General features: G+C 37.5%; 1 protein-coding gene across 1 annotated transcript; it reads right to left on the bottom strand.

The window, feature by feature from the left end:
• Positions 1-2,058: 2,058 nt before the first annotated feature.
• LOC134659073 (zinc finger protein 454-like) lies at positions 2,059-10,256 on the bottom strand. The gene is made up of 5 exons (XM_063514679.1): positions 10,157-10,256; positions 4,682-4,924; positions 4,301-4,558; positions 3,075-3,416; positions 2,059-2,789 (listed from the first exon to the last, which is right to left on the bottom strand). The coding sequence occupies exons 1-5, from the start codon at positions 10,254-10,256 to the stop codon at positions 2,059-2,061; spliced, it is 1,674 nt and encodes a 557-aa protein (XP_063370749.1).
• Positions 10,257-12,004: the final 1,748 nt, after the last annotated feature.

The following is a 12,004-nucleotide window of genomic DNA, read 5'->3' as shown; positions in this document are numbered from 1 at the left end:
GGGGTGTACATTATAATATAATGCACATTGGGCAGTATAAGGTTGAGGAATGAAACGCAAGTAATATTTTTTACAGTACATATGGGGCTACTTTTCCGCACTAGTGCGTAAAATAGCACTTTTCCTGCGTATGTCGAAACTTTAAAGTGCCATATGTACTGTAAAACGTTGTTCGATACACGTGCGAATAGGTAATTCGCAACTCGTGTCGATTTAAAACACTCCCTTCGGTCGTGTTTTAATTTATCGCCACTCGTTTCGAATTTCCTCTTTTTCGCACTTGTATCGAAAATAACTATTAATTGTTCTATTCTATTTTATATTATTTTACCATTGTTGGCGACAAACCCGCCGCCGCCTCAAATTCACTCCACAGCAACAGCGATGACGTCCACCGTCACGTCACCGGACCGGTTAGCCGTTTGCATGCCGTTTGTATGGCGGAACAAAAAGGAAAGTTTGAAAAATGTATGGAGATTTTGGGACACTTTTTTTCTCCAATCCTGTCCTATGAAAAGGGCTCACGATCCTGACAAGAAATAACACAAAAGTTGCAGAAAAGGTTACAATATATAAAAATGGCAAAACATAAAAGAAACGCTCGTTTACACTTTGAAAATCTTTTAGTGACTTCATGTTATTCACGTGCACTGTGACAGTAGTAAAATATCATGCAGTTTTCAATAATAAACAAATTGATCTAAATAGTTTTATCAACACACTTGCTCGTAACGTGGAAATTATTGAACCACTTTTAGGCTCATAACCCTAGATATTACGCACGCGTGCTTTTTTATTATGTTATCGCACAAGTGTGGTAATGTATGATAACCGATCGAGTTAAGATTGTAGCTAATTTTATTGCTAATAATATGAACGGAGAGGGAGCCTTCTTAAATTGGTTGGCAGGCAAGAGGGGGCGCCGGCATGGCAGGCAGTGTGACAGATGCAGGACTTGGCTGTTTTAACAATTAAAATTTGATTAATGTATGTAAGTTTCTTTTTTTCCTCGCAAGTGTGTTGAAGTTGAAACACGTGTGCATTGGTCATTACACACATCGGCTTTCTAAATGCACAATACCGCCTCGTGTGTAATGACCAACGTAGCACACTTTTATCACAATGGACTATGACACATTTATGTATTTTACATAACTTCATCACTTTAAGGAGTTAGTACCTACTGATTAATTTTGAAAAGATTGTGTGAACTTTGCAATGACATGCGTAAATTCGCGCTGTAGGCTTAACCATAGAGTAATATAAGTAAAGAAAGAGTGGTAACTCCATACTTCAGTTTTCTTACCACAAAGCGAGTTATTTGGTAGTCGACATCTAGCGTCAAGTAGCGGAATTTATCAGTACTGCTAGTTGACAATAGATGTCGCGGCGAACGAAAACTCTAATGCTCAACAATTTTCAGCTAATATTATAACCAGATTAACTGGAAGTCTATTTTCAGCTCCATCTGTTTATAATATTAGTTGTTAATTGTTTTAGTAGTACATTTTTCGTCAGTAGCGACACTCGTGACATCTGGTGTCAAGTAGCGGTACTAATAGTTCCGCTATTTGACGTTAGACGTCGACTACGAAATAACTCGCGCTTTGGTAAGAAAACGGATGTATAGAGTACTAGAGGATAACTACCACTCTTTCTTTACTTACATTACTCTATAGCCCCGTCTCCATATCGCGCGGCAAACCATCGAACATTGGCTCGCGCGGCAGCCGCGCGCAATGAATACCGGGCGCATCGAGTTGGCTCGCGCGGCAGCCTTATGGGGCTTATGGCTTAACACAGGAGCGGCGCGACATATCTCGCCCGCGAGATAGACTAGCCATCTTTTTGAAACTGATAAGAGGAAAGGGGACGAGACCACCGCTTCTCCATACAAACACCTTCCTCATTTTCCTCTCTGGATATTAATATTATAGAAAATATGTTTACACAATTTGATGTGTATTGACCTTTTTTATTCCAAATTATAAGAAATATCTGGGAGACCGAGCTTTGCTCGGAAAACATAAAAACTCAAAAACCCAGTCGCCCCCCTCCCTAAATAGTCTTACGTAATAAATGAATAGTGCCAATGTCTCTCTCTACATCTCTTTTTCGCACAACCCGCTTGTTACATATGTCATGGGAAAACCGCTTTACTCCAGTATGTGTTAATTCATGTTTCCTTAAGGTTGACAGTTGCGTGAACCGTTTGTTGCATATTTTGCATGTGTATGGTTTTTCCCCACTATGAACCCGTGTATGCTCTTTTAAATTACTCCCAGTTCTAAATCGTTTTTCACATACGTCACACGAATATGGTCTTATGTCTCCATGAATCAGTGTATGACGTTTTAAAACACTCGAATATCTAAATCGTTTTTCACATACGTCACACGAATATGGTCTTATGTCTCCATGAATCAGTGTATGAATTTTTAATTTACTCCTAGTTCTAAATCGTTTTTCACATACGTCACACGAATATGGTCTTATGTCTCCATGAATCGGTGTATGTTTTTTAAAATCACTCACAGTTCTAAATCGTTTTTTACATACGCCACATAAATATGGCCTTATGTCACCATGAATCAGTGTATGATTTTTTAAATCAGTCCCAGTTCTAAATCGTTTTTTACATACGTCACATAAATATGGTCTTATGTCACTATGAATCCGTGCATGTTGTTTTAAGCACTTCACAGTTCTAAATCGTTTTTCACATACGTCACACGGATATGGTCTTATGTCCGTGTGAATTAGTAAATGTCTTTTCAAGTGATTTTTAGCTGCGAAACGCTTGCCACACGTCTTGCAGTTGTATGATATCTCTTCTATGTTATTCCATTTTAAGTCCTTAGACTTTGATTGTGTTGAGTGTGTTATTATAATATGTTGCATTAAGTTATTTTTTCGCAGAAATATTTTATCGCAAATGTCACAAGTATAAATTTCTGAATTTTCATACAATTGTTTAGTACGAGTTACGTACATATGGATCATAACATGTTTCATTAAATATGAGTATAGAGCAAATTCTTCGCCACAAAATTCACATGTAGGTTCATTCTCACAGTCAATATCGATGTTTTTCTCTTCAGTATCCGATTCCCTATCAGTACCCGCTTGTGGATGGTGTGTGGTAGGTACATGGATATGAATCATGATATGTTTCTTCAAATCGGATTTCAGTGCAAAACTTTCTCCGCAAAGATCACATGTTGGTTTCTCATAGTCAACTCTAGTGTGTCCTTCCTCTGTATCAGAATCAGTGTCAGTGTGAGTTATGTATTGGGTGTCTTTGGCGGCGAGAGCCTCGTGGTGTTGGAGTCGTTCGAGGCGCACGCAGCAGTCCCGAATAGCGTGTTTGCGGCACAGGGCGCGCTCATGCTCCTGCGTCCATTGACCAGCAAATGCTGAAAAATTGTTACACTGTCTTAACATGTTATAAGACCACATAGATGGTTTCAACGAATTATCAGGTTGACTAGGCAGTTTTAAAATACTCCCAGAGTAATTAAATTACATCGGTATATTAAAATAACTAAAGAAACCTTTCTTTGCTATACCGCCTAGTAACATGTACGAGGCATCGGCGACAGATGTTGAAGTTGTTGGTCGACGCACCAAAAGTAGAAAATAATGAAATACGAAGAACGAGTTTTTGTTCTAGTCCGGTTGGTTATCTACTGTAAAATTGCAACCCGTCCCGCCAACACCCGCCTTTTAAATAAGTATAGTATGCACTTATACATGTCAAATTGTCAATGTATTCGTGTTTTTATAGGTACTATGTTGCTAATTATTACTGCATCCTTAGATCTTGACCGCGATTATACAAATAACCGAATAAACTGCTAGCGTCAGTATGGCGGGTGGACCTCAGCGAATTTGAACGAAATATTTATAAACATATTATACTTTCGGTGTACTTTAGTGTACCTTTAATAAAAATAAAATAAAATAAATATCAGGTGGGCGGGTGGACCTTAGTTTGAGCATAGCTCGTTTTAGGGACGAGTAAACTGATTTCTATCAAAGGTTTACAGAAGTACACTGAAAGTACACTATAACTACATACTTGGAGTGCGGTATAATGCAAGATTACACAGGTCCACCCGCCATCCTGACGTCAGAATGGCGGGTGGACCCTTTTTGTTAAATATCTCGTTTCTGGGAGAAGTACACTGGATTCTATTAAAGGTACACTAAAGTACACCGAAAGTACAATATGTTTATAAATATTTCGTTCAAATTCGCTGAGGTCCATCCGCCATCCTGACGCTCACAATAAACTCACCATAACTGTGCCCACTGCCTTCCTGCTCCGCGCTTGAAGGCCTGTGGATATGATCCATGACGTGTTTCAATAAATCTGACTTTAGACTGAAGCTTTCACCACACAGATCACATATCGGTGCTTTCTCTCTAGCATATAATTCGTCAGTATCAGATTCCGTGTCAGTATGAGTTGTGTCTTTGCGCTTGGCGAGCGGCTCGACGTGTGGGAGGCGTTCGAGTGTCACGCAACAATCTCGGAGCAGAGAGCCAACCCGACCTGGCAACAATGGACATTAAAATATAGTCTTATTTTTATTTCACTTTACTTTTCCAAATCATGGATATCAATATAGTGAGCACTTCAAACAAACGGCATCATATAAAACAATTCAGAACTTACCATTAACTACTAGAGTGACGTCAGGTCGATATGGACACTCCTGTCCCAGAACAAGCTCATCTTTGACGTCATGGTCTGTGTACAGGCCAGCCAGCATGGCTACCTCGCTCACACCACACTCACTGTCGGAGCACGGATCTTCATTGACTTCATTTTCACACTCCGTCTCTTGCTTGACACACTCTGCCTTCTTCAGACTGTCTGAATAATGTCCATTCTGTAGTTCTTCTTTGATGTGTACTGCTAAAAAAAAAAGATTAATTTAATCAATTCAATTACAGAATAAATGCAAAATGTAATGATGAGCCTGTGTGAAAAAAAAAGAAGTGAAACCTAACCATAACATGAAGTGATCAATTTTAATAACAAAACTTCCATGAAACACATACATATTAAATGTATTAACTTATCTAAAGTCAAAAATTACTCAACATGTTTCACTGTGTACCAAGGAGCATCATCAGGAGCAAGCAGTGGCAGACAAATGCAGACTCAAATGACTGCTGACTAATCTTCCATAATGGACAATGTTTTAATTTTAATAAATAGAAATATTTGTAAATTCAAAGTGTCTGGATTGTAAAGATGACCGATATAACCCTGGAGCTCTTAAACAGCGCGACGCAGTGTGTCGCTGCTGGAAACACATCGGGTCCTGTGTCGTCCGCGTGAGTCATCGCTTCGGCCGCAGAGCAGCGAGAGCACAGCGCGACACGGTGCGCTCTGTTGGAAACGCCCGCTTTCTGTGTCTGCTGTCTGTGTTTACAACATCAACCGCCGCCGTGCGTCGCATACTCGTTAAGTAAACAAACCAAAGTACTTAACTTTAAATAAGATGATTTGCTCCGCCTGTGGTCTCAAAATCGAGAGAGGAGAATTATTGAATTGCACTAACTGCCCAACATATTATCACTATAAATGTCTCAATATCACCACGGCTTTCTTTAGGGAGCACAGTATAGAGTTAAAAAAAATCTGGAAATGCCCATCTTGCGACAATATGACCAGGCGACGTCGCGACGATAATACACCCGCATCTCCAGCGGGCTTAAGACCTTCTACTGAATATTTAGATATCACTAATATGTCCTGCGACGAGAGCAGCCACTCCAGCCTAGGTGATACATACACGGACACTCCAACAATTCAGCCGCCCAGCTCGATACTCAATACCAACTTAATAACAAGTGAAGTCGCCCCGCTGCATACTGTAGGGACTAGCAACGAATCAATCACATTTGATAAATTTAGACAACTTTTAAAAATGGAAATAGGAGAAATGAAAGAAAGCCTTACACGGACTATCACAGAAAATATTAGGCATGTGTTGCTCAACGAATTTAATACCAAAATCACTGATTTGAAATTGAAAGTCGAACGCAATACTGCATCTATATCGGAAGGACACAAACAACTCGAACAAAAAATAACCACATTGGACGAAAACATCAAAAGTCTACAAAAAGAAAATTATTCTCTAACAACAGAATTAGAATTATTACACAAAAAAATACAAAATCCACCAGAAAGCTCGACAAAAAAGGTTCATAACTCTATAGTTCTATACAGATTAAATGAGACTATGAATGAATCCGAACAAGATCTCATACAGCGTATTAGCTATATATTTTACGATCTCTTCGGTATAGACGTCAACGGCTTCATTGATGGTGCCTACCGCTTGGGCAGACACGGCTACCGAAGACCAGTTGTCATCGACTTTATAAACAAGAGGATGGTAAAATATATCCTTAGAAATAGTCTACCTCTCAAAAGGGTAGGATTAGCAGTCTCGGAGTATATGGACAAAGAAGTACTACAACAAAGGCACACTATAAAGGCGACCCTGCAAGATGCAAGAAATAAGGGATTACACGCTGTAGTTAAAGATAACAAAGTTTTCGTCAATGGCAAGGAATATCAAACAAGCAGCACTACCATACAAACCACGACGCTCGGACGGGACTCTACGAGTGTACCGCCGCCAGATGCCATTACCAGTGTAAGGAGTGATCTGACGTCACATGAGAGCCAGACGCCCTCTTGTACCATTTCTACAGAGAGTCTCCAAAAAACGTTAAACACAGCAGAAGAAACTGTAAAAGAAAGCAGTAATTTTCGTAACGGACGTAAGGAATGACTACAATTTCAAAATCCTCTACCAAAACTTTCAAAGCGTAGCTAATAAGCAACATTTACTAGAAGCTTTTACACACGATGACTCAACATACGACGCTATTTGTATTTCGGAATCCTGGCTGTCAAAAAATAAACTAAGTATGTTCCAGTTAAGTGGATATCAAATGGCTGGATCGTTCTGCCGCGAAAAAAGAGTTGGTGGAGGCGTCTGTATACTACTAAAAGACCACATCGAATACACGCCAAAGGAGGACATCACGAATTTTTCGATCGAATACGTGCTCGAAATTTGTGCCATTTCATTGTCTAAGTTAAACACAATTATAATTGTTATGTATTGGAATAGGAGAGAGGAGGATTTATTTTACACTAGACTAGATCAGATACTTAGGTATGTTAATTGTAAATATTCGAAATGTAAAGTAATATTAGGAGGTGACTTCAATATTAATATTTTAGAAAATAATTCGAAAAGTAGTCGCTTTATCAACCATATGCTTGAGTATAAATTCAGTCAACATATAAAGGAACCTACACACTATACACCATCATTTTCATCAACGTGCCTAGACTTAATTTTTACCAATTTCAAAGATAATGTTCATGCTAGTGTCAAAGAACTAGGATTCTCTGATCATTGCGGTACCATTTTATGTGTATACTTACCTCAACACCAGAAACAACAAATGACTTGGACAACAGAAAAAAGACTCTTTAACTCTAAAAATTTAGAATGCTTTAAAAATGAACTTTGCCAACAGGATTGGTCCTTAATAATAAGACCCAATAGGAACGTAAATGATAATTATACGGCATTTACACACACGTTAAAAACTATTTTAAACAAATGTATACCAAAACTGAAACTTAAACTAAAATGTAATTACAAAAAGTACTGGGTCACTAAAGGAATAAAATTATCTTGTAAAAACAAGCGCTTATTAAAAATATTAGTAACAAAATCAAATAACCAAGTACTACGTAATTACTACAAAAACTATGAAAAAATTTTGAAACGATTGATAAACACAGCTAAGAAACTACATTACGCAAATAAAATAAAAAAATCAAATAATAAAGTAAAAACGATGTGGAGTGTAATTAATGAGCGGACTAACAAAAAAACGAAAAAAACTAAAACCAATATCAAGTTACAAATTGGTGACAATATCATATCAGAGCCTAAATTATTAGCTGATACATTTAATAGTTTCTTTTCATCCATAGGTAAAGGTCATACTGGTATTACACCTGCCACCGGACGACCCGTTGAGCAGCAAATCGAAAATTCTATGTTTCTTACACCTGTAACCGTTCACGAAATAACTAAAATAATAAGAAATTTAAAAAACAAATTCAGTTATGGAATTGACGAACTTCCACCATCTTTATTTCGATACTGCGCTGATCAACTTGCATATCCGCTGTGTTCATTAGTAAATCAATCTTTTGATGAGGCATCATTTCCGGATCAGTTGAAGATGGCTGTTGTAAAGCCTATTCACAAAAAGAACTCAACGTTAGACCCAAATAATTATCGCCCAATCGCTTTGTTACCAACAGCATCCAAAGTGTTCGAAAAGGCCATGTGTAACCGGATCTATGCATTCTGTGAAAAGTATAACATATTTAACGACTGTCAAAACGGATTCCGGAAGCATAGATCAACAGTCATGGCGGTATTCAAGTATGTTCAAGAAATCTTAGAAATTCTTAACTCGAAACAATATGCCATTGGCATACTTTTGGATATGACCAAAGCATATGATAAGGTACAGTACGACATATTATTAAATAAAATATACGGAATAGGAATTCGCGGAAGTGCTTTTGGATGGCTAAAGTCTTACCTTAAAGATAGAAAGCAACTAGTTGAGATAGAACATTTTAATTTTGCAACTGGAGAAATAGAAAATGTAAAATCGAATTCTGAAACTCTTAACGCTTCTATCCCGCAAGGAAGCGTTATTGGATGTTTGCTTTTCCTTATTTACATCAATGACCTCCCCAAAGTCACAAATGATCCCTGTGTGTTATTTGCCGATGATGTGTCAATAATTACAGCTTGCCAAAACCCTGAAGACGTCAATGAGAAACTTACAGCTAACCTAAATGTAATCAGTTCCTGGATGAGAGACCATAACCTCGATATAAATTATAAGAAAACCAAAATAATTCCATTCTACCCATACCAGAAAACGCCACTAGATATAGATTACACCTACGAAAATACTCGGTTAGAAGTCGTGCAAAGCGCTACACTATTGGGTTTAGATATCGACAGTCACATGAATTGGAAATCCCATGTAGAGAAAATTAGGAAAAAAATATCTCAATTCGTCTATGCGCTTCGGGCGGTTAAAGTAACGACAAATTTGGAAACAGCCCTAACAACATATTACGCGTATGCATATGCTTGGCTAAATTATGGAATTATTCTGTGGGGTAATAGTACCAACGCTCCATTACTTTTTACCCTCCAGAAAAAGCTTGTTCGTATCTTAATAAATAAAACACTTGACGAAATCGAAAGCCACAAACCTTATTTTTCTGAACTTGGACTGCTGACCCTCACATCTATATATATATTAGACATGTGTAAGTTCGTTCGAAAGAATAGGGAATTATATATAAAACGAGAGGACCTACCTTCTACACGATCGATACGAAACAAGAATAGACTAATCCCACCACCTTGTAAACTTAAACTACTGTCATCGGGCCCTTTAGTAATGTCTATTAAAATATATAATAAACTCCCGGACTCTATAAAAGAAGAAGAAAATTATAATATATATATAAATAAAATTAAACAGTTGCTATTAGCTAAGTCATATTATACCCTAAGCGAATTTTTTAATGACAGATTATAATTAAATAATATCTATAATTACAAATACATTGAAATTTACATTTTTTTTTGTTAAGGCTTGACTTTGGTATTTTTGACATAAATTTAATCCTTATTTTTACATTTGCTTATAATTATTGTTTATATTAAGATTTAATCACTTTACATTAATCACAAATTCTCCTCTCCTTGGAATTGTAAATAGTATATTGCAGTGCCCAACAGGGTTCACAAAGACCTAGCTTATAAGTTTACCACCTGTACAATTACTTTGTGAAATTGCAATAAAATATTGAGTATTGAGTATTGAGTACCTAGTCCCGACAATAAATCTTGCTCATATATCAGGAGACTGATAGCAACATTACAGGTGCTATTGTGGAGCAACAGTAAATAGGTCAGTTACCTAATGTAACCATGATGCATCGCTTAAGTTAACTACAGTGTGTATGCACCTTACTACATACCAACACTCGGCGACTCACCTGGCGCCGCGCCGGGCGGCGGGTGCTCGGGCTCCGCTTCTGGCTCGGCGGGCTCCTCCTTCACGCGCACACAGTCAGACAATCCGGTGGAATCTTCCATTCTACATTCATCAACTTTTAATACTAACAACAAATCAAGCGATGATCAAATTAATAATACATATTTTATGAAAAGAATGAATAAGATGTAAAATGCTTTTTAGAAAATTACTATCGTATTAAATCCAAGATATCATTAATTAATTTTATATTCAATGGATGTAAGTATTGAGCTATATCATCAACATAACCTCAAACACAAAATGTCAATGTCAACTTCACAGTGTCACTAAAGGCTTCTCCAGACCTTGCAGGACCAACGAAAATCGCATGCGATTAACGATTACGTTTGGAGAGGCCTTAAGACATGATTGTCAACATGCGATAAAACATAAAGTCCGCTTCAGTCTATTCTTGTAGCAGACGCAAAGAGTGAAACCATGAATGGCTCCTCTACACGATGGGCCAGCGCCGGCCACTCCAAGGGACGCAGCCACGCAATAGAATGAGATAGCAATATCACGTGCTCCCTCTAACGCATAAATGCTTCCCTTGGAGTGGCCGGCGCTGGCCCATCGTGTAGAGGAGCCATAAAGTAGACAGGCGGCCTTACACCACGGATTTAGAGTTAATAAACTGGATCGAGTACATTGACCAAAAAGTGTGTCCACATGAGAAGTCAAACTAGAGCCCTGCATCTCGTTCTAATTAGGGTGACCATAAGACATCTGTATGTGGGATATTAGGATAACATAACATGGAATATATCAGTAGGGTGTGTCATTTTGTAAATAAAGTGAAATTTTAAGTAGTCAGGGTTTTTTTTCATTTGTAGTCGGCCTCTTTCGCACTCACTCATGGTATGTTCATAAAGGTAGGCTTCCCTTTTGTCCACTTCAGCTTTTTGAAGTGAAAACTTCTTTAGCGGCACTGGGCACTTTTTGAGGTGAGGAAAAAATGATAAACTCGAGACAGCGTACGGCGATCACGTGACCGTAAGGGGCGTAAGGCGATCACGTGACCGGAAGCCCCGTAAGGTGGCCACTCATAATTTAAATTGCATTTAAATCAATAAAGAAAAACTCAATGTTATTTGACATTTATGTTGCGGACTCCTTTTCAAGACTCTTTACCTATGTTCAAATAATTTGACGTTGTCATGGCAGTATGTAAATAAATATGTCAATGAAAAAGTGTGATCTTATTTGAGAATGATAATAATATATAATAAATAAATAGAATACCTCCGCTAAACGTATGTATCGTTTTACCGGGCGTCGGTAACATAGTGGTGAGTTTTCATTTCTATCGGCACTCCCGGAGTGCAACCGTTGTTGCTTGTTTTAAGTTTAAGCGTCATTGAAGATCTGTTTAGCAAATATGACGTTTTTTTAAAGTTGGTGCCTTTTTTCTATTGACGGAAATGTATCCTATCTATAAAGAATCGATTGCATATATTATATTAATTATATAAACAATTTGACACACCTTTTCCGTAACAAAATATTATGTATAAATGAGAGTCTGTAATATTTAAGGAGTTATGCACTTTGGTTTTAAATTTTGGCAATTTATTCTATAACAAATCTTAAATTAAACATGCCGAAATAAAGACATAATACCTATTAAGTTAAACTTACTTTTACATTACCTACGTTAATAATAAGAATTCTGTGAGACCGATTCACAACGTGCCGACATCATAGTCACCCTAATGAGTTTGACAATGTTGTCTTGTATTTTTATAGTAAAATGTAATAATTGTGGCTTTCTTGTGAAACAATATTCCACAATTAGCAATTATTTCAC

This window comes from Cydia amplana, chromosome 24 (genome assembly GCF_948474715.1).
Source record: "Cydia amplana chromosome 24, ilCydAmpl1.1, whole genome shotgun sequence".
Taxonomy (NCBI): domain Eukaryota; kingdom Metazoa; phylum Arthropoda; class Insecta; order Lepidoptera; family Tortricidae; genus Cydia; species Cydia amplana.
The sequence above is the reverse complement of the archived record's forward strand: the minus strand, read 5'-3'. Positions and strand labels throughout refer to the sequence as shown.

Excerpts from the sequence above, each read along its gene's own strand:
- LOC134659073 (XM_063514679.1), bottom strand. The coding sequence starts at position 10,256 with ATGGAAGATTCCACCGGATTGTCTGACTGTGTGCGCGTGAAGGAGGAG. Across the intron at positions 4,925-10,156 it reads GCCGCCCGGCGCGGCGCCAG|CAGTACACATCAAAGAAGAA; the intron begins GTGAGTCGCCGA and ends TTTTTTTTTTAG. Across the intron at positions 3,417-4,300 it reads AGGCAGTGGGCACAGTTATG|CATTTGCTGGTCAATGGACG; the intron begins GTGAGTTTATTG and ends ACAATTTTTCAG.